The sequence below is a fragment of the Peromyscus eremicus genome, chromosome 10 (assembly GCF_949786415.1).
Source record: "Peromyscus eremicus chromosome 10, PerEre_H2_v1, whole genome shotgun sequence".
NCBI classification, from domain to species: Eukaryota; Metazoa; Chordata; class Mammalia; order Rodentia; family Cricetidae; genus Peromyscus; species Peromyscus eremicus.
In genome coordinates this window covers 20,954,586-20,977,685 of record NC_081426.1, presented here as the reverse complement: position 1 = coordinate 20,977,685, position 23,100 = coordinate 20,954,586, and the positions used below count along the sequence as shown (strand labels likewise).

The window sequence follows — 23,100 nt, the reverse complement described above, 5'->3', positions numbered from 1 at the left end:
TCACCGTTCTCCAGCCTTCCGAGCCATTCGTGCGGTCGGCCGGCTGGCCGGGACTGAACGCTGCGTGGTCGGCTTTGCGGGATCCTCGCCGGCTCTCCCTGCCTGTAAGTGAGGACTGAAGCTCCGGGGGACACCGGACGACAGCTACTAAGGTAAGACCCGGCCGGGAGCGGGCGGGTGAGCGCGGTGGAAGTGGGCGGACAACAGCTCTCTGCTAGCACCGCGCCCGCGAGCACCGCGCTCGGGATGCTCTCCTAGGTCCGGGATGCTCTCCCAGGCGCTCGCCGGTGACTTCTCAGCAGACGAAGGTGCTGGCAATACCCTGGACGCGGAGCCTGCAAGGGTGGAGTGGGGGAGGGGAGGGGTGAGGAGAGCACGTGAGGGACGAGCAGGTAAGGTGCAGATGAGGGATGAGCCGGTGAGGGATGAGCAGGTGAAGGGCCAACAGACGCCTCCAGGTCCTTCCAGAGTGTCCAGTCCCGCGCCGGGAAGAAAGACCCAGAACTCTTGCACAGCTCAGGCCACCCAGAAAATAAGAGCTAGAGGCGTTACACCACCTGCCTTTTCATGAAGGACTGGACAAAGTTTCATTTTGATCACTCATATGGATTTCTTTGTAATTGATTTACCAAATGTTATCTCATAAAATATGGGCTCCGAGTTGTTTGGCTGCAGTTCAACCGGGAAACTCTCATCCGGAGTATGAAATGTCACTAACTGATATGCAAGGGACTTACCTCACCTTACTGCTCTTTTCGGTGATAACTTAATTGCAGATCTGGCAGGGTGAGTCCAGAACTCCGCAGCCCTGCTCAGTGTCACATCTCTCTTCCTTCAGGGCTTGCTTGGTGGAGTGACTCACCGGTGACTGAGGTGGTCACTCACACCCTGGCAGCCTTCCCTGGACGTGGACCTGCAGTCTCTTGACAGTGAGTTACCCAGGGACCCTGAATCTGGGGTAGAAAGGGGCGCTTCCCGTGAAGGCAATGGAGAGAGTTTTTAGATGTCTGTTCACACTGTTTATTCTTCTTTTTTTATTTTTTTATTTTTTCGAGACAGGGTTTCTCGGTGTAGCTTTGACGCCTTTCCTGGAACTCACTTTGTAGCCCAGGCTGTCCTCGAACTCACATCACATCTTATAAATCTGTTTATTTTTATCGCCCCTCCCACTTTTCTCTCCACCTCCCTCTTCTGTCACCTTCTCCCTGCTTTTTAAGTTCCCACTTCTCTTTGCCTCAGTTCCCCCTGGCTGGTGCTATCTCCGCTTAAAAACAAAAAACACATTGGTTCCATTCATACTCTGTAACCTAGTCCTTTAAAAAAACATGGTAACTTCCTTGAATGGGGACTTAAGCTGTCTTTGCCGGAGAAGGAGCCATTCCCAGGGCCGGCCATTGTTACCCTTTCTTTCAGCTTGTGAAGTTTGCGCCCCATCTGCATTTTGGGCTAAACCACCCCCACTTCTCAGCCAATTGGCTATTGTTTTCCCTTCTTCAGAGGCCAAGTGGACCTTCTAGTGTGTGTAATCCTCATTACCGCACATGTCTTTAATTCAGCCTGAGATGCTTGGGCACACATTGTATTCTTGGTGGTGTTATGCTTTCAACACTGTTAAAAGCCTTAATGAGTTGCATTAGTTTTTCTTTACCTTGGCTTTTTGTCAAAATGCACTCTTTTTTTTTTCTTTCTGTACTTACTGACTAAAAAAAAAAATCTTAAGAAATTACCTTAAGAAAGCAAAATAAAAATCATATGCATAACAGAAACTTCCAGGTTTTCTTTCTCTTTACAGATAAGCACTGAATAATTTCTTTCCAACCTCTTCCTCTCCCCTTCTCTCCATCTCACATTAATACATACAGATTTACTTTTAATATACACTTCATTCCAAAAAATTGTAAGTCTTTATGCACTGAACTGATCTCTTTCTCTGACTTTGATATCTTAGTCAAGTTAAAATTTAAGATCTTGCCGGGCAGTGGTGGCGCACACCTTTAATCCCAGCACTCGGGAGGCAGAGGCAGGTGGATCTTTGTGAGTTCGAGGCCAGCCTGGTCTACAGAGCAAGATCCAGGAAAGGCGCAAAGCTACACAGAGAAACCCTGTCTCGAAAAACCAAAAAAAAAAAAAATTTAAAATCTCATGAATGAGTTAGCAGCAGGCAGAGGAGCCCGGGTGTGCTTAGAGGGTAAGGGCTACTTTCTGGTGTGCTGTGGAGGTCCCTGGGGCAGCAGGCCCTAAACCAGCAGGTCCTGTCAGTGTGGAGTACAGCCCCGGGGCTGAGGGCAGTAGCAGATATCTTTTTTTTTTTTTTTTTTTTTTTTTTTTTTTTTTTTTTTCTGGAGCTGAGGACCAAACTCAGGGCTTTGCCCTTGGCAAGCACTCTACCACTGATTTCCCAAACCCCTAGTAGCAGATATCTTGAAGAGGCTGGGTGAGTGCCACCATCTACGATGAAGCACGGATGTGAGTGTTGGGAAGAAATGCTCTCTAAAGTTAGCTTCAGTGTGACATCTTCCTGAAGTACTGAGGTCAACATTTACCCCAAGAGCAAGTAGCTGGGGAGGCTTTGGAAGAGTGGTCTGTTCTCAGAACAGCTCCGTGGGTTAGGACAAGGGCGGAGGAGCCGCCACCACCCCCACTCAGTGTCCCAGTGTGCACTCCACACTTAGACTTCCTTTTCAAAGTATTGTTTTTTTTATTTATGTGCATGTGTGGATATGTTACGTCGTGTGTGTGTGTGTGTGTGTGTGTGTGTGTGTGTGTGTGTGTGTCTGTGTGTGTGTCTGTATGTGTCTGTGTGTCTGTGTCTGTATGTCTGTGTGTCTGTGGAAGCCTGAAGAAGACATCAGATTCCCTGGAGCCAGAGTTACAGGTAGTTATGAGCTATCTCACATTAGTGCCAGGAAATGAACTGGGATCCCCCAGAATCCTAGAATCCTAGGAAGCATTCTCTTTCTTTTTGGTTTTGTGAGACAAGGTTTCTGTGTATAACAGCCCTGGCTGCCCTGGAACTCACAGAGATCCCCGTCTCTGTCTCCCAAGTGCTAGGATTCAAGGCATGTACCACCACTCTTGGCTATAGGAAGCATTCTTAACCTGAACCATGTTTCCAGTTCCGTGAATCTTTGGGTATTTCATAGTGGCTTTGCTGTGGCCAGTCTCTCCCTTGGTCTTCATCCTGGGCTTTTCCTAATTGTTGATTCTTGAGGTTTGTGGAACCTAACTCCCACCGACCCTGTTACTTGTGGAGCAAGGGTTACCCAGTGTGCAAAGTAGCTAATGCTCTGGCAAGATGACCCAGAGCTCTAAGCTCAAATCTGACTCTTAATGGGATAGTGATGGCGGAGGAGTCATAGGAAGCGAGAGATAAGCAGACTTGATTAAGAGGCAAGTGTTTCCCTTTGGTTTTGTTAACTGAAATATGTCAGCCTAAAACATGTTTTTTTTTGAGAGGAGTTATGTCCTGTGTTTTGGGTTTTGAGCTCATGACTTTGCTGACTGGATTTCCTCCAGTTCTGCCTATTCTTGAAAAGCTGGTTCCAAGCTGGGCGGTGGGGTGGTGGTGCACGCCTTTTTAATCCCAGCACTAGGGAGGCAGAGCCAGGTGCATCTCTGTGAGTTCGAGGCCAGCCTGGTCTATAGAGGGAGATCTAGGACAGGCACCAAAACTACACAGAGAAAAAGAAAAGCTGGTTCCAAATCCTGAGCATCATTAGTGAAAATTCTGGAGGCTTTTTGTGGCCGACAACCTGAGTTAAGAATGTTATCTTTGGTGTGCTCAGGCCTCTGGACTCCATGTTTCTCAATCAATGCCAACTGTTCTGGCTCACGTCTCCTTTGTGGTGACCCCACAGGGCCACACCTACAGGTTCTGTGTTCCTGAGTCATGTTACTTCAACAAATGAGCTGTCAGGAGCCCCATACATGGAAGGCAACACTGTCCTTCCTGTCCTCTTAGCCAGAAGTCAGCCGGTAGGATGTCATCCCTGGCCCCACAGAGGTCAGTGCCCTGCTCTCCTTGGGTGTGCGCTTCCCCCCTTGACTGTTACTTTCTATCCTTGCTGTTGCTCTTTACTCTCAAATCCATGTTGGAGTAAAGTGTCAGAGAACCCGTGTATCCCAGGCCACCCAACCTCTGCAAATTAGATGCCAAAAAGCAGACAGATAAGAGAGCAGATTACTATCCATGCAGATAATGGAGGAATTCAGAGGGCGACTCAGAAGGTGGTTAGAATTTAGGGATTGCTCCAGTCTTAACAAAGATGGAAGGGGCCAAGCCACAGAGGAGCCTACCTGACTTCTGAGAGGGTAAGAAAAAGGTGCTTTTGGAGAAACAATGTATTTCAGCTGTTACATTTTGGGTATGGTATTAGGGAGTTTGTTGTTGCTGGTCTGTTTTTTTTTTTTTGGTTTTTCTAGATAGGGTTTCTCTGTATAGCTTGGCGACTTTCCTGGATCTTGCTCTGTAGACCAGGCTGGCCTTGAACTCATGGAGATCCGCCTGCCTCTGCCTCCCAAGTGCTGGGATTAAAGGTGTGCGCCACCACCGCCGGCCTGTTTTTGTCAGACGTGTGTTGCCTACTTCCCCTGCACACTCCTTGTTTTTTTTTTTTGCTTTGTAGCCCAGGGTGATCTTGAACTCATTCTGCGTTCTAGGCTGCCCTGGGGATGTAAGTAATCTTCCTGCCTCAGCCTCCTGAGTACGGGTTTGACAGCTATGTCCTGTCCCACTCCGCTCTAAATGACTCAGATGATCTTAAAAGCTTAACTGGGACTTCAGAAAGGCAGATGGGAAGGATGTTAGTTTGGTGACAGTGGCTGTTTGGGTACAGCATCGTTTTACTAGAAGACTACCGGATCTTGGGAAAGCTTGAGTTGTTTGGGGAACTTTTGCTTTTAGGCAAAGGGGTTCCAGGAACTTGGGTGGCTTCCGCTCAAAATTTTATGTCACTGTGTAAGTCAGCTCTCTGTCACAATGGCAAAATCCCAAGAAAAAATCCAGTTAAAGGGACAAAGGGTTTACTTTGGCTTACTGTTGTAGAGGTTTTTGTCCATGGTTGTTGCTTTGGGCCCGTGGTCATACAGTCTATCTTGGTGGAAATACATAGTGAAAGAGGCCTGTTTGTTCTGAGTCATGGTGGCCAGGAACCATAATGTGGGGGAGGCTGTGGGGGGCGGTTCCAGTATTCCTGATGGCCTCACTTCCTCCCACAAGACTCTCCCTCCTCAATTTTCTACCACCTTTCAATGATACTACAGCTGGTGACCAAGCTTTAACAACAGGTGGGTCTTCAGGAGCCATTTCCAAATCAAAACAACGACTGGGGTTTACTATGAACCTGTCCATACGGGTCTAACAGTCACGAAGTTCCTTCTCCTGTCCCCTCCAGGTACTCAGGGCACACAGCTGTCTGGAGATCACCTCTTGTGATCTGTGTTTTGGTTGCCCTTTGCATTGCGGTTGGCCTTCTGTAGTAAAGGATTCCTTCTCTGTGGTGTATGGGCTTTGTGTTTGTCAACAGGCCTTTGTCTGACACCGACAGCTGGATCTTAGAGCATGGGAATGGTGGGAATGAGACCCAATCACATACTAGGAAGAGGAAAGATGTGAGTGAGCCCTAGCTGACTGGCTTCAGCTCCAGCCCAAGCATGGACAGAGATGAGCCTTCTGAGCACATGAGAAGCAGCTCCCTGGGATTCTTCTGGGCTGGGCTAGAGTTTGGTAATTGTCTGTTGGTCACGGGTGTGGTTTCAAAAGATGTTTTCCTCTGCTCAAGCAGCTCGCTTTGAGGTTTCAGGCTAATGAGTGGTAAGTTAATCCAGGAAAGGCTGAATTATTGTCTTGCGTATGTCCTGTCCCTGTCATTCTGTCTGGGCCTCTAAGGCTGAGGGACTGTGGATACTCCACTGCCCAGAAAGCATAACGTGGGGATACGTTGCTAGTTAACTCTGTGTTAAGTCCTGGGATGAAAACACTTCTCCAATGTGTCCACTTGCCAAGCTGAGAAGAATTTGATCCAAGGGTTAAGACAGCTGAGGGACAGACACAGTACAAGAGAGATGCCAGGGCTCTTATCCTGAAACGGATTTAGAGTGGAAGGGTGCTTTGCGTGTTTCCAAAGTAAACTGGGCAACTGTTGTCATAGACCACATGCCACTGATCTCTAGCAAGCTAGAGGGAAGCTAATGACATTTTGCTTGTCTGTGTGACCCCCACCCCACCCTCTGGGGTGGGAGGACTAGCAAATCTCAGTGTAGGGTAGATCACGTGCTGTGATTTTGTGTTCACAGGTTATCTGACACCTGAGTGATTCTAGGGACTTCCTGCGGGGGCATTTTATGGGTTTTCCCTGAGTGACAACATCTCACCCTCTGTCATTAGAGTCATTTTGGACTCCACCCTCTTGGTTTGAATGTAAGTGTTTGCTCTTCTGTAAATTCTTCTGGCCACATGGCCTAATGGGTGTTTTTCAGCAAAGCTGTTATTGGCATGGTTTCTATAGGGATGATGGTTAGTCTTCATTGCAGACTGCTTTTCAAATCATTTAGGGTGTTGGTGAGGCGCCGCTTATGTTTACCTGTGCTTGTGAGGTGTTACCCGAGGATTACAGAGGGCAAGACTGCCTTGAATGTGGGTGCCATCAAACCCCTGACTTGGCGCCCAGATGTTGTCACAGAAGGGGCAAAGCTGCAGTATTCCCTTCTTGGCTTCTTGGCTCTACTTGATGAGAACATCTGTGCTCTGCTACCCTTGCCTACCAAGATGCATGGGCTGACACTCTAAAACAGTGAGCCAAGATAAACACATGCTCCTAAGTCAGGCATTTTTGGCCACGGTGCTGGAAAGGTGCCTAGTAACAGGTTAAAGGCCCAAAGCTGACTGGCCTGCGGGTCCCCTTGTGGTACCTGCCTGTTTCATTCTAACTACCTCTTCTCTAGGCTGATTGCCAGCCTGGAAGCTTTAGGAACCCATCCTATCCATTTAAGAGCATGCTGGTTTTACCTTCCAATACCTGTATTTGTTTATACTCAAGAGACTGGCCTCTGGTTGTGTTCTCGGTTTCTTGGCTCCCTTCCCTCTCTCCCCTGCATTCATCTCCTGGCTTGCTTGGTGTGTCGTGTCACACAGGCTGCATGCAGGTTCACAGTGTGTTGTGTCTTCATCCCTTCCCAGCCGGACATGCTCTAGAGGGGAAGGGACATTATCCTCATGCCTCCTCAAGGTTCACTCACAAAACCAGGGGAGATTAAACAAGAGAAAGGACATACATGTTTATTCATATGCCGAAAGAAGACCGAAGTGCAAAAACCCCACAGGCTTCTGTCTACCCAGCTGCTTAACATCACCACAAGAGCGGGAACCGAAGGCAGCTTTGAGAGTTTGTGAATGGTTGTCAGGGGAGTGACCTGAGACAATGCATTGGGATTGGAAGGAGCCTAGGGACAGCTCCTGCAGTTTCACTCAATTTATTCTATTTTTTTTTTTTTTTTCTTGAGACAGGGTGGAAGTCGGGCTAGGGCTGGGAGGTAGTAACCAGTTCCACTCTGTGGTGAGGGAATCCATTGAGGCCGTCTCATTTTCTCCAGATCGGGTTGTCCATGATCAAACCACCTGGTTCCGAATCCCCACAGTTTTGATTACCCATTCCATCAGTGACTGCTCTGTTGCTGTGATAAACCACCTTGACGCAGGTAACTTAGAGCAGAGTCTATTTGAGCTTACAGTTCCTGAGGGGCAAAGACCACCATGTCAGGAGCACAGGGCAGCAAGCAGCCTTTGTAGAGAGAGGCAGGGGTAAGAAACTGAGTCTCCATCTTGAACTGTAAATATGAAGCAGAGAGCAGGGCATGAGGCTTTTGGTGTCAAAGCCTGCCCCCGGTGACATACTTCCTTTGGCAGGGCCTTAGCACCTGAGCCACCCAAACAGCACCATACATTAGGGACCAGGTGTTCAAATGCTTGAGACAATGGGGGACACTTTTCATGCAAAGCACCACACCAGAGGTTTTTTGACACCAGGCACCTGCTGAATCCCGCGGACACAAGGCAAGGGTCCAGGCACTAACTGCGACCTCATTGATTTGCAGAGTTTCACATTCCTTAACTGAGGCCGGCAGTGCTGTTGTGCTTTCTGGGGTCTCCGACTCTTAAATCTTACATGCTAATCATGTTACCCAAGCAAACTTTAGAATGTACTGTGCCATTAAAATGTTAGGTGGCACCAGCAAGATGGCTCAGTAGGTAAGCATGGTTGCTGCCAATCCTGAACCTGAGATTGATCTCCAAAACACACAGTGGAAGGAGACCGCTGACTCCCACCACTTGTCCTCTGACATCCACATATACAATGTGGCATACCCAGGCCCCTCCCCAATAAAATAATGTAAAGGTCAAATTTGTTTTGGAAAGCCTCCTTGTGAGCCAGCATGCAGTCCTGAGGGATAACATAGGGAGCACTTCTCTCACTACCCACCAGCTCTGTGCTCCCTGCAACACTGCCGGGCAAAGCTGCTCTCCTCCCGTGTCAGTCATAAGTGCCCTTTCCCTGCACCGTGCTTGACTTGGGAATGTTGGGATTACAGGGTGAGGGATGATACCTCTTCCCCAGCATAGTGATGTTTCTCAGTGAGCACCTGCCTGGCGCATAGACCTCCTTGGGTTCCATCCTCAATCCTGCCATAACAAAAGCAGTAGAACTCACTTCGTCTTTGGCTCCCTTGGTTGGACAGCAACAAGCTGGCATTTCCAGGGAAGCGTGCCACCGGTGCCAAGCTACAACAAAAGCCAGATGAAGAGGTTACAAGCACCAATTGCAGAGGGATTTTTGCTCTGGAACCAACTGTACTGGAATTTTCCCTGGTTTGCAGATTTTACTGAAACGATCCATACGTGATGATAACAGTTATAAATACGTTTCCCAGCAAAGGGGTTTTTCATCCCAGGCTCGAGAAATGCTTGTATACAGCCTGCAGTTTTGCCGAGTGGCCTGTGACCCATGGGCTCTTCCTGATGCTCTGTTTCCTTACCAAGGAAGCAGTGGTGGCTGTGCATGCTGTCACCTCCCCCGCAACTCCCTACCCTGCTCCCAAGGCTCTGCACCCAGGCTGGCAGCAGCTGGCCACATCAGCTTCAAGTCCTTTCTCTCTCAACTGCATCCTCTGGAGCTGGTAGCTGCTCCACCTCTGTTCAAATCCCTGCAACCTCTGCTGTCCTGAAACAGGAAGAGGATGTTCAAGATTCCAGAACGGCGAGGCAGAAGGGTGTGGTTGGTAGGGTCAGAGACTTCCTGACTGTTGCTGAGACGGGATGCTAGGAAACTTGAACTTTATTCCTAAAATGCACAAGTGTGAGATCCACCCATGTGGACTCACGTGTGCACTCACGTGTGCACCCACATGAGCACACATACACAGTGTAAATAGTATACATTTCCATAATGTACATGACGTAAGTGTGAAGAATTCTGCTTCTCTTCACAGACTTCCCTCATGAGTGATACCTCACACCACACTAGTTCCATTTGGGTTGATTATGTTTTGTGTGATGTTTTTCTCCATTAGGTCCTGCCACAGTGAGAGGATGGCGGCTACAGGAACTGAAGCCAAGGACCTCGAAAACCATCACAAGTAAGACTGACTCAGGCTGAGCTGTGTGGGTTCTATTAAACCTCCTTTAATCAACTCATTTTTCAAAATTCTTTACATATGTTAACATGCGATGCTCACAATAGTGAGTGAGGTTTGAAGGGCTTTGGAGGACTTAACAAATATTCAGGTCCAGGGACGTCTATCTTTAGCTGTTAGGCTCAGAAGACCAGGCAGTTCAGTGCTCAGATACGGGTCTTACAGGTTTTCTTCTATCGGTGGCATTTTTTCCAAGACAAAATCGACCGTGTATCTCCTAGCTCAGTCTTGTTTCTGAACCTTGAAAGATTTTTTTTCTCCCTGCATTGTAGTTTTTCATAATTCAAGTGTGTGCTTTTCATGAGCTTTCTTAGGTTTAGACTCTAGTAAAGAGCTAACCGTTTGTGTCTTTCTCTGACTCCAGTGTGCATGTGTATGTTCGTGCACATCCAACCCAGGGTTTTGAGCATGCCGTAGTGAGTACATGTTCTACCCTGAGACCTCCCACATGGGTCTGAAGTCCACTGAGCCTTTCTCCTGTCCCCACTTGAGGGTTGTCCACCATCTGCTGGGGCTCTGTGAGGTAGTTCCCGTCCTGCTTAAAAGTGTGGCCTCCGTAGTCAGCCCTCCATGAATATTTAGTAAATGAATAAGGTAACAATAAAGCATGATCAGTACAATTGAAGTTGAGGTAGGTTAAAGATTTTTGTCTCCGACTTGTTATTTTGAATCCTTTAAACTGTGTTGGAGGCTGTTCTGGCTCAAGTACATGTCAGAGTTAATGAATTTTTAAATCATGGCTGTTCTCATGGTTACACTCCTCCCTCTGCTTTTCCTGGAATTGACAAGCCAAAAAAAAAAAAAAAAAAAAAAAAAAAGGCTTTCTGTGTGTGGCCACGCTGTCTTAATCACGTCCTGTTGTGTCATTTTGAAGCAAGAAGTTGGTCCTTCTGTTTTGTGTTCCATATTTGCCACATCCTGAAGGAGGATATGGTTAAGTGCCTGAAGGGTGTGCTATGATGGAATTTCAGATTGGCCCAGAGATCAAAAATGATTTCTGGGAAAGTCTAGCTGTACATGCCCTGCATTTGGTCCCACAAGAAAGGGCTTCCTTGCCCTAATAAAAGACTGCCAGGAAATCTACCAGGAGAATGGGGTCAGCAGGTGGGCACACTCTGTGCCTTGGGCAGGTTGCTTGCTCTTTCTTAGCAAGATTTATAGCTCAGGTCAGCAGTGGCCCTGCATGTATGACTGGTGTGTGTGCTGTGGATCTCTAACACTGTTCATGAAGTAGTCCATGAATCCACCTCTCACTCCCTTTCTGAGAGAGCTCTGACTTTCTCCTGAGTCTTATGCTATGCTTATCTTTTATATAGCAATCTTAACGTTTCATGTGTCTGGACACCACTCTAGGGGGATAGACTGGAGAGGGGCTTGAGAAACATGGAAGTGGGCAGAGAGGGCCAAGGGAGAAGAGGGAATCTTCAATTTCTGCCCTTGAGGTTGACTACCAGAAAAAAAAGCCGTGGGGACTAGAGGAAATAAATCAGTCAGAACAGGTCTGATTCAGCCTTCAACCTTGTGCATCTGTGTGTATGTGTGTGTGGTGTGCGTGTGTGTGTGTGTGTGTGTGTGTGTGTGTGTGTGTGTGTGTGTATGTGTGTGTGTGTGTGAAAGAGAGAGAGAGAGAGAGAGAGAGAGAGAGAGAGAGAGAGGACATGGCATAGCCTCCAGGAGATTTTGATCATTATAATTAGGTTAATTGTATAAATGTTTCTAAAGTCAAAATGTAGATAGCCAGATTCATTGCATGTGCCTGTAATTCCAGCACTCAGGAGATCAAGGCAGGTGTACTGAGTTCAAGGCCATTCTGGCCTACAAAATGCAGTCTGTCTAAAGAAAAAGAAATAGGAGCTGAGGGAGTGGCTTGCTTGCTTCACACTCCAGGGGTTCTGTCACTACCACTACATAAGATGGGCATGATGGCATGTACCTATAATCCAGCACTGAGGAGGGAGCGGCAGGAAGATAAGAAGTTCAAGGCTATATAGCAAGTTGAAGCCAATCTGGAATACAGTGAGGTCCTATGTCCAGAAAAAAAAGGTAAATTAGTGAACAAAACAGGGGAGAATGCTCTGGAAGGAGGGCCAAAGCCCTTTTTGAAATGGCACAGATCCCCTTGGCTAACAACAGGGTTCCATCCCCACAAATCCATCATGGCCTTGACTTAGTACAATGAACTCCCCCAACATCTTGGCAGCACTTTTCAGGGGAAAAGTCCATAACTCAAGTCAACACACAGCATTTTCAAATCATCGTAAGTCAAGATCATCAGTATTTCTACATTGCAGTGATCTCTGGATCATTACTTTCTCACCTTTTTCTCATGAGTTAGATTGAAGAGAAAGTGTCAGTAGTTGGTTCTGGGCAGAAAGTCAGACTCAGAAGGGAGGAACAGTACTCATGATGGCTCCATATTCAAGGCCCTACACTGGCCTTCATCCTGCCAAGGAGAGCCTGTTTGGAAATCAGAAGGCATGTACTGTTGAGGCAGCTGTGTTGAAGTGTGGCTCTGAGGAAGCTTGGCCAGGGTCGAGCTGAAATGACCTCGTCTTCAGGTGCTTGTGTTTGTAAATCAAAGTTGAATGAAGTATAAGAGCGTGTGTTTGCCCTCCTTGTCTCTGTTGCTTTTAGGAGACAAGTGGCAGACTTGTGACGAAGCATAATGGCCTGTAGACATATGTACCATCTGGCCTCCTGAAATAAAGTCTGCCAACCTTCTGCCAACCTTCCTTTAGAGCAGAAACATGTGTTAGCCTGTAAAAGTCATTTGAACCACATACAAAATGTTGCAGTTGCCATCAGAAATGCAAAATGGTAGGATGTTATATCATGACAATCTTTTTAAGAAAAAAAATTAAGGTTTACTTTGTGTTTTGCCTGCATGCACGTATGTGACCATCAGAGGCCAGAAGAGGGTGGTGGATTCCCTGGAACTGGAGTAGCAGATGGTTGTGAGCCACCATGTGAGTGCTGGGCCTAGAACTCTGGTCCTCCTGAAAGAACAACTGCTCTAAACCATTGAGCCATCTCTTCATCCCTTCGTGACACTCTTAGTGTCATGTGGTTCTGAGAAGTGGTAGCTAATGCAACAAGACACGAAAAAGAAATTATAGACACTCAGGTTGGAAAGGTTCTGGCAATAGTGGAGACTTTTTCTATTTCTGTCTACATTTCCAATAGTGATTATATTATTTTCAAAACATTCAAGTCTGTATATTGAATATAAATGACTTGGATATCAAATAGCGTTCTTTGTGTTGGATCATTTATCAATTTGATCTCTATAATTTTGTTTGCTCTTCTGAGATTTTGCTGATTGCCTTCAAACAGCGCTCTAGGAGCAAAGAGGGGTTAAAAGGAAGGAGAAAGGGAGGTAGAGGCCTTGGCAATGTAGGGTTATCTTCCCCCTAGAATCTGCTTGTGTCTCTTCCCCATCGTGTCCCTCATGTACCTCATGAATATGGAACATGTTTGTGGTAATGCTGGCCGTGGCACACTTGTGTTCTATAAACCTTTCACTTTTTGTTTCTAACAGTGACTGCTTCGTTCACCTTTCAAATCCAAACATCGCAACAATGAAGGAAGACGTTCTCTACCATTTCAACCTCAGCACTAGCACACATGATTTCCCTGCTATGTTTGGAGATGTGAAGGTAAAAAGCCCAGGCTTTGATTCTATGGATTGTCTTACAGTTAACTTCCACTTTGGTGCAGCTCACCTCCTTGCAGATGATTGACAAGGGGCAGGACTACATTCTATCTTTATCAGACTATTGCCATTGTTACCCTTTATTTATAGGAACTAGCAAGTCAAAGAGAACAAGTGTTAACTACTGCTCTGTAGGCCTCTACTTCATTTCTTAGAACTTTTTGTTTGTTCGTTTGTTTGTTTTGTTTTTTGAGACAGGGTTTCTCTGTGTTGTTTTGGATCATTTCCTGGAACTCACTCTGTAGCCCAGGCTGGTCTCGAACTTACAGAGATCCACCTGCCTCTGCCTCCCGAGTGCTGGTATTAAAGGCGTGTGCCACCACCTCCCGGCTCTCTTAGAATTTTCATATGGGAGTGAACAGCATGTGACTCTCCTGAACCATACAAGGTGGCCTATGCCTAGAGTTGCTGCAACTCCAAAGACTGAGGCAGGAGAATCACCTCATCTCAGGAGTTTGCTGGCAGCCTAGACAACGTAGAGAGCTGGGGAGGACTTCCAAGAGGTACAGTGTCAGTATGGAGAGTCTGTATGATCACTGCTTGTAGTTGAAGGTGTATATTGATGATATCTGAGGGACAATTTGATGAAGACACCTCCCATACAAAGTGTTCATTTCTCAGTGCTAATTTTCCGAAATTTTTATAAAATTCCTTGTTAAGATTTGTTTCTAATTGACACCTAAGTATGTGTGCACCATTTCAAGGAACAGGGTGACGTTTCAGTTCACGTCTGTGATGTGAAGTGACAAGCAGAGTGGGCGGCACCACGTTCACAGCTCAGGCACGGATTGTTCTTGGGGTGCAGAACACTCAGGGTCCTGTCAACTGGCTGTCTTGCAGTTTACAGTTATAGTTACAGTTGTGTTAACTACAGTTCCCATACTACAAAAACAGGACTCTTTAGTGTCTAATCTTGATAAAGGTGAATTAACACACTGAATTAAAAACCAAGACAGGCTCAGAACACTGAAGCTGGGCCCCATCTGCCACAGGTAGAACTAACTCATCTTTGGTAGCAAATGGTGGGCAGCTTTCATGTTTCATTAATTCATTGAATTTCCATTAATCCCAATATTGCTAATCTATTCTTTTTATTGCAGGCCATAGAAATGTCCTTTCATATTTAGAGATGCGTTTATTTCTTTTATCTTCAGATTCCATTAAATCACTTTTTCACTATTTACTATTCTTTAGCAAAATAAAAGTGTCTCCTCCACCTACAAATGCCCAACCCCTACTGGCCTGCTATTCTTGGCCACTCAGGTGACCAAGTAGGAGAGTGATTGGTGGTCCATTCTAACACTGGGTCATAGGACTCTGGTCACATGAGGTGAGGGATTCCAACCATCTCAATCTAAACCCGAATTCCCTTCTAGCACCCTAGACTGCCTCCCACCTGGTGTGTTAGGCCAAGTATGGTGCCCGTTGCCTTTTCAGAGACAGCAAGAGTCTGGGTCCCTGCGTGTGTGGAGCTGACTGCACTGTGCTCAGGGTGCCTGTCCTGAGCAGTCAGTCCTAGACCAGTGCTACTAAAAACTCCCTAAGGAAGTTGATTGCTCACCGCCTTAGATACACTTAGTACAGGTCAAGCCCGAAAACTTGCTAGAAAGTTCCCAGATGACCCCAATGCTGCCGGTCGATTTGAAGACCTCTAGTGACGCCATGTATTGACGAGGTCCCGATTCTCTGGTTTCAGTTCGTGTGTGTGGGTGGAAGCCCTTCCCGGATGAGTACCTTCATCAGGTATGTGGCTGCCGAGCTGGGCCTTGACCATCCAGGGAAAGAGTATCCCAACATCTGTGCAGGCACTGACCGCTACGCCATGTATAAAGTCGGACCTGTGCTGTCTGTGAGCGTGAGTACTTGCTTTTCACTTGGATTTGGTCTCCATGTTCTGCAAGGCCTTGTGCCCGCACTTCTTCCTTTGTGTGTGAACAGTTGGACAGCTGGCACCCTATCGTTTGTTTACTGTAAATGGCTGGGAGCATGGTGAGCTCCCAGCAGCTGGGATCTGGGCATGAGTAAGTCCTAGGCTCCAGCCCTTAAGGCTTAGCTTCCTGGATAGCCTCGGTATACAAAAGCAGATAGACATGTAAATATGCACAGCTGTTCACTCTGTGTAGGGGTGGCAGGTGCTGAGGAGGGCTTCCCTGCCTGGCCCAGGGCTGTAAGAAGAGCCACATGCCAGGTCTCCATGCCTCTCCAATCTCACAGTGACTGGCCTGCTTTATAACACAGGTTCTGTGATCAATAAAAGTGAATACAGAAAAATCTCCAGTATCCTGTCTAAGGGATCGTTTTCTAACGTTTGATTTCCTTTGGCAATAATATAATGAAGAACTACAGCTCAGTGGTGGATCCCTTTCCTGTTGAGATGTGTGTTTTGACACTAGTCAGCTAGACCTCCAAGCATATCAGTTATGTAGAATCACCTAATAGCAAAGGCATCTTGTGGAAGCATTTCCTGGGTTTGACATTCTGAAAGGGGTGGGTCCCTTTGCTGTAGGGCTCTGCGATAGGGACAGCACCCTCCTGGGGATAGGAGATGTGAGTGTCGGAGGGTCTTTGAAAGGCATGTGGAGTGGGGTTGCATTGCAGAGGTAAGGAGGATATGGCCAAGGCACAAGTGCAATGTCAGTACAGTGCCTGATGTCGGGGATTGAGGAACCAGCTGGTTGCCTTGTTTCGCTAAACTGGAGAGGGCAAAAGAAAAGTGCTGTGATCAAACCTTATCCAGTATGGTGGGCCTTTGTGCATGGCTTCAACTGTCAGGAAGCAGTGTTTGCTACTTATTGATAGCGGCTACTTCCTCCTGCTCTGAAGGCCGTGTGAGTCAAGTGAGGCAGGTCATGTATAGTACAGCTCTGTTAATACTAGAAGCCTGTCCATTTCTACATGATGATTTTATTAGTGGAAGTACACCACATAAAACGTACAGTAATCTCCTTCCCCACACGGGCTTTGTTCCAAAGGATGTCTCAAGGCAAAAGTGTAACAAAACCGATCAATACAAATAGCACTCCTTTTATAGACATAAGCCTATGATGCATTTTAGTTGTGAATGAACCAGGTATAGCAAAAGAGTGGTAATAATGACTAATACAGCAGAATAATTATAACTGTATAATATAATGAGTTATGTGAATGTTCTCCCTCTCAGTCTCATTCTGTGCAAAGCTTTGTAGTCTTTGGATGACTTGAACGCAGGGTGAGTCCTTTGTTTGGAGGGACTTCTGCATGCGTTGATGAAAGCACAATGTTGGGCTGAGCTGCTGCTGCATTTCTCTCTGGTTTCAGCATGGCATGGGCATTCCTTCCATCGGGATCATGTTGCATGAGCTCATCAAGTTGCTGTACCACGCCAGATGCTCCAACATCACCATCATCCGCATCGGCACTTCAGGCGGGATAGGTGAGGCCTGAGGATTGATTCTGGCCCAGGAGTGGTGAGTGGTGGGTGGGATGGAGGAGGGGCCAGAGCCCAGCAACCTCTCCAAGATGGTGTGAATACACTGGGGATTGTTCAAGGGCCTTCCTCTCTGCCTATCTCCTCATTCCATCAGAGTGTGTATTGGGGGGTGGAATAAAAAACTAACAAAAGGGGACTGAAATTAGCTGAGAAGTTCCTAATCATTGACACTCCCCGCCCTCCCGCAAAAAAAAAAAAAAAAACAAAAACCGAAAAAAACACCAAACCAAAAACTAAAAACCAGCCAACCAAAAAACAATCCAACAACCTCTCCCCCCACAAAAGCCCACAGACAAACAACCTAAGAAGCAAAGAAGAGGTTTTTTCTTTTTTTTTAAACGTTTTATAAAATCTTTATTGACAAATAATTCACATAGTATACAATTTGCCTGTTTGCACAATTTCATAGACTTTAGTCCAGCATCTTCATAGGCCCATGACACCATCACCACTTTCTATTTTAGAACATTGCTGTCTTCAACTTCATACACATAATGTATGGTGATTACATTCTGCCTTATTTTTTTAAGTGAACATAATATTTGCAATTGTAACCATTTTTAAGTTCACAATTCAGTGGCATGAATTACATTCAAGATATTAATTACACTCATGATATTCATTAATTACACTCGTGATATTAATTACATTTGTGGTACTCATTGTTTACATTTGCAGTATTCATTCAATAACTATATTTATGACATTTATTAACTACATTAATTGATTGATTTATTACATTCATAATATTATGTCCCAATACTACTGTCCGTTTGTGGGGCTTTTCCATCACACAAAACAGAAACTCTGTGCTTAGGAAATCATTGCTCTATATTCCTTTCTTCTCCATCTTGAGATAACATCTGATCTTACAGAAGAGGTCTTGAAGGAGACTGCAAAACGCTGTTCATTTGCTCTGCAAAAGGCTGTTGATTTGCTCTGGTCTATTTTCAGTTATAAAGACTAGGTCTGCTTGGGCTCATGACTGTGGCCCATAGCTGAGTAAAGCCTTTCTGGTAGAGTCTAGGGATGGCACAGGGGTTCATCATGTATGTGAGACAGGGAGATCTGCCCCGGCCTCCACCACTCATCCACCATCAATTTCAGTGAATGAGTTCATCCAGCCTTTAGAACAGAGCACCAGTCCCTTCTCACAGGCCCCACCCAGTCCCAAGTCTTCCTAGTTCATAGTGGAGATTATCTTTCAGGAGTGTGTGTGTGTGTGTGTGTGTGTGTGTGTGTGTGTGTGTGTGTGTGTTGGGCAGTGTCATACCATAGCGTAAGTAAGTAAAAGTCTGAAGCCAGTTCTTATTTGACACTAAGGAACTAAAGTCACTGTAGTAACTAGTCTCTAGAAATTTTCGTTCCCACCAGGAACACAAAGCCATTGATAGGAGACTGTATCGGTCCAGGGACAGTATAGCCTTAGATTTAGGCATCCGGGTCTTCATACATTGCTCTTGGAAGGTAGGATTTCAAACTCCTTAGCAGTGGTCACATTGTATAAGAAAATATAAACCTGCCAGGCATGGTGGCCCATGCCTTTAAGCCCAGCTCTTGGGAGAGAGAGGCAGGTGGATCTCTGTGAGTTTGAGGCCAGCCTGGTCTACAGAGTGAGTTCTAGGACAGGCTCCAAAGCTACACAGAGAAACCCTGTCTCGAAAAACCAAAAAGAAATATATATATATCCAACTGGAAAAGAAGAACAGGGTATTACCCTTAGAAACATGCAGGTGCTCCAGGAAGGCACACCTCCAATGCAGACCCTGCAGAGATGGCTGTTGCTGGATGCAGAGAAAAACGAGTTAGTCAGGAGTCGGAAAGGATTGAGGCTGTTTGTAAGGCACATGTGGTTTTTCTATACTTTGTCTGCTTTTGGATCTGGTTGAAAGTTTACAAAGTAAAGATAATCTGGAATGATTAAACTAACATCATGGTCACCTAGTTGGAGGAATGCTAGTCAGTGGCAACGCCTGGGAGACAGACTTTTGGTAAGGGATACAGCGACTCCTGGTGGGATTGCTGTTCTTTGCTTCTCCTTGCTTACGGCAATGGTTCCAAGCAAAATCCCAGCTAGGAAAAGCTCTGACTAGGAAAAGGGACAGAGGGCTTTGAGCATATGCTGGGGTACTTCGGTACTTAGCTGGGTCGATGGGTCACGGCCATTGTGCCTGTTCTCTGCTGCGCTGCTCTGTCACCCTGTGTAAGCATGACACCCGTGTCTTCCTCTCTCAGGTCTGGAGCCTGGCTCTGTAGTCATCACGCAGCAGGCAGTGGATGAGTGCTTCAAGCCGGAGTTTGAGCAGATTGTCCTGGGGAAGCGGGTGGTCCGCAGCACCAACCTGGACGCACGGCTGGTGCAGGAACTGCTGCAGTGCTCCTCGGACCTGAATGAGTTCCCCACGGTTGTGGGCAACACCATGTGCACCCTGGACTTCTATGAGGGTGAGCGGAAGTGAGGGCGTGGCGGGTCCAGGGATCCCTTGCCCACCCCAAGCCCACTTTGTGATGGTGTGGTACCGTCTCTGGTGGGGCACCTTCAGGTGGGTTGCTAACCCAGTCACCGTATTTGTAACAATGATTGGAGCAGCTATCTACCCCTTGAAGACAGGCAGGGGCCAGATGGGCCCCCCGCATCCCTGTGTCCTGATGGCATTTATAACATGGTGCCCAAGTGTAGGCTCTGACTGTGTGCATATGGTTTTCCCGTCTTCGTGTGCTGCAGGGCAAGGCCGTCTGGATGGTGCCCTCTGCTCCTACACAGAGAAGGACAAGCAGGCCTATCTGCAGGCAGCCCATGCTGCAGGTGTCCGAAACATCGAGATGGAGTCTTCGTTGTTTGCCACCATGTGCAGTGCCTGTGGCCTGAGAGGTAGGAAGACGCGGGATGGCCTCGGGGTCCCTTTTCTGGCTCTTTCGCTGGCCCATCACAGCAGGCCCCTCCTGGGATCGTGGCAATGGTGATTTCTGACTTGTGTCTGCCGTGGTCAGCTTTTGGCTAAGGTGTCATCCCCTACAGCCCTGGTACACGTGCAATGTCTTCATTGTCACACAGCAAAACACTGGGTCCTCAGTGTTCTTGCAGCGATTTCCCAGCCCCTTGAGAAGGGTCACAGCTCACATAGAAAGTAGCTGCCCCAGCCCTGCCAAGAACATGGCTTTCTGAAGACTAATCCACCCTATTGTCTAGACCTGAGCATCCTTCTGATTGAACATTACCTCTCAGAACTATCTGTGCCCCATGGTCTGGGACAACATATATCCTGCAGGGCTGCATGGGGCAGCCAGGAGCTGGCCCTGGAACTGGCTGGAATTTCTTCTGGCAACAAAGGCAAAGTCCATAGGTTAGAGTGGGGACCTGCCAGAGTTGCCAGAGGGTGTGTCCCAGGCCATCCCCACAGCCCTCCCTCCCATCCCTGGCCTGCACACTGCACTCCCTGGACCTGGCACTCCTCCTTGGGGAGCTGAGGAAGGTGTCTGACCCTGCCTTGATGAGACCTTTGCTCTTTGCAGCGGCTGTGGTATGTGTCACCCTCCTGGACCGACTGCAAGGGGACCAGATCAACACCCCCCATGACGTGCTGCTAGAATACCAGCAGAGACCTCAGCGGCTGGTGGGCCACTTCATCAAGAAGAGCCTGGGGAGGACCTGAGGCTCTTGTCCTTGGCACTCAGGACAAGCCTCTGCAGCTACTGGCCAATAAATCTATTTTTCATATCCCATTGTGTGGCTTGGTGTCTGCTTTATACAAGAACGCATGGGCTGGGCAGTGGTGGCGCACGCCTTTAATCCAGGCACTCAGGAGGCAGAGGCAGGCGGATCTCTGTGAGTTTGAGGCCAGCCTGGGCTACAGAGTGAGTTCCAGGAAAGGCGCAAAACTACACAGAGAAACCCTGTCTCGAAAAACCAAAAAAAAAAAAAAAAAACAAAAAAAAGAATGCATGGAATTGGGCTGCATTTGACACTGTTCAGGATCGTTCTAAATAAATGAAAACTTTCAGATTTTATTTCAGAGGTGGTCAGATTTCATGTCACTAAACAAGAAATTTGGTATTGTGCCATAAAACAAATTTCCCTATGTATTTTGAAAATTCTATGCAGTCATCCCTTGATAGCTGCAGATAGGCTTCAAGAATGACAGAAGCCTGTTGTCAGGGAGAAGAGCGCAGGAGAGCCATCCCAGTCCCTGAAACCCTCTTTCCTGTGGGACTTAGCAACACTGAGACTTTTTCCCCCATTCCCACAAGCGGTGGTCAAGCTCAGGGTGGACCCAGATGGTGCTGTACCACCCTCTGCTGGCTAATCTAGGTAGTGCAAGCTCTCCGACCAGAAATTAAAAGGCTTGCAGCACCCGGGCGCATAATGGTGTGGCACAGCTATAGGAACCAGTTTAGGGCCTGACTTGCAAGAAAGGTAGTTCAACAGAGCATCTCATTTGCATCTAATAAGCACCAGTATGCTGCTGTCACAGTTGAGCTTGTGGGTCTATTTGCGTTACTGGGATAAACACTGTCAAACCAACTGGTCGTCTTCTCACAGCAAGTTATGCAGACTGTGGCTGGGTTTTCCCTGATGGACCAATTCCTCCCATTTAGAACTCCAGGGTCTTGCCATGCCTCAGGGCATGCTTTGGAGTTGGGCTTAGAATGGCATCCCCTGACGCCAAGTCACAACTGCTTATCATTTTGCAAAATAGAAATGTAAAGACGTTACCAATGACACTCCAGAGTTTACCCCCAGGAAACATGGTGTTTGTTCCCATGTCTCCATGATGAGGAAGCCCACTACTTTCTATATCGCTTCTTCCTGTGCAGCCCACTTCCATAACAGTAATAACAATGTCACCCACCGGAAGTGAAGGGAATGATGGTGTGTGTCTTTGCCACAAATCCTAGCATTGACTAAATTTAACCTGTGCAAACATGTGTGATTTGGTAATTCACCTCTTGTCTTAAGCCTGCTGCCTTAACTGCTTGGAAAAAGTTTACATGGCTCAGAAAATGTGGAAAAGAATGTTCATGGTGGTAATGCCCTTCATAGCAATGCTGGGAGCAGCTGGTAACCACCCATGTGGCAAAGAGCAGATGTGTACAGTTTGATGTCCTTAGGTGAATTTGGATAGCTTCCCTCTTGATGTAAAATGATCTCAGACAATGAAACCAAATTGCTGTATTCACCATTTTATAGAAATGTCAGAAACAGGCAAAACTAAAATGATTACCACATGGTATGATTAAAACTAGAGGCCAGACAGCCCAGCAGAGATGGAGAAACCATATCTGAGAATCTCCTTTGTGGGGAAGGTGGGCTGCATTTGGGAGGGTCTGGAACTTCTAGAACACCAGAGAAGTTCTGTTTTTCACATCAGTATTTGTACACGTGAGCTCCTGTTTTATCGTTTTTTATACCTAGTTACGTGGTCATCATAAACAAGCCCCTGGCAGATGTATATAATAGCTAATGAGATGCCACCTGACTAATCACAACCCTGATTAGTTCAAGCTGGGTTTTTAAAATGAGCACTGTAGAGTCAGCAAACATCACGGAGGTGCCCGTTTTCATTAAGTATTTTCCAGTTACTAGATGCAACTGTGCAGACCAAGTGTAAAAAAAAAGTAGTAACCATTATTGGCCTAGAACTTGTGGCTTGGAAGGTCCATGACCGATCCTGCCTCAGTCTCTCCCAATTTTCCTTACACCCAAATGTCAGATGACACTGAGGCCTCAGATGGACAAAGTTTCAGTATTTGTATGAGGTTCAAACTGCTTTTCACATACTCAGGTACCCTCAAGCACTATCTGTTTGTGTGGTATTAGTGCCCGTGTACACAGGTACATACAGCTGCGCATACATGTGGAAATGTATTGTTATGATTGTTGTAATAAAAAGCTGAAAGGCCAATAGCTAGGAAGAGGTTAGGTGGGACTTCTGGGGACATAGACGACTCTGGGAAGAAGAAAGATGGAGTTGCCAGCCAGACACAGGGGGGAAACAGGAGGTGCAAGATGGGCTAGAGGTGAAATCTACATGGTATAATACAGATTAATAAAAATATGGGTTAATTTAAGTTATGAGAGCTAGCTAGGAATAAGCCTAAGCTATAGGCTGAGCTTTCATAATTAATAAGAAGTCTCTGTCTCATTATTTGGGAGCTGGCTAGTGGGACAGAGAAAGACTCGCTACATATGGTGTCCAACATGGGGGCATGTATTTCCACATAAGATCTGAGA

The 23,100-nt window shown here is 46.8% G+C and overlaps 1 protein-coding gene across 1 annotated transcript; it reads left to right on the top strand.

Moving 5' to 3' along the window:
- On the top strand, positions 1–20,637 carry Upp1 (uridine phosphorylase 1). The gene is made up of 8 exons (XM_059275112.1): positions 1–152; positions 9,565–9,630; positions 13,226–13,343; positions 15,096–15,254; positions 16,697–16,811; positions 19,104–19,313; positions 19,594–19,740; positions 20,382–20,637. Exons 2-8 carry the CDS (start codon positions 9,584–9,586, stop codon positions 20,519–20,521), a joined length of 936 nt encoding a protein of 311 aa, XP_059131095.1. The 5' UTR covers positions 1–152; positions 9,565–9,583; the 3' UTR covers positions 20,522–20,637.
- The last annotated feature ends 2,463 nt before the right edge of the window (positions 20,638–23,100 follow it).

What these genes read in the sequence shown, in the direction of transcription:
- Upp1 (XM_059275112.1), top strand. Translation starts at nt 9,584, where the DNA reads ATGGCGGCTACAGGAACTGAAGCCAAGGACCTCGAAAACCATCACAA. An exon ending in CTATGTTTGGAGATGTGAAG is followed by an intron (nt 13,344 to 15,095) that starts GTAAAAAGCCCA and finishes CTCTGGTTTCAG; the next exon opens with TTCGTGTGTGTGGGTGGAAG. An exon ending in GACCTGTGCTGTCTGTGAGC is followed by an intron (nt 15,255 to 16,696) that starts GTGAGTACTTGC and finishes CTCTGGTTTCAG; the next exon opens with CATGGCATGGGCATTCCTTC.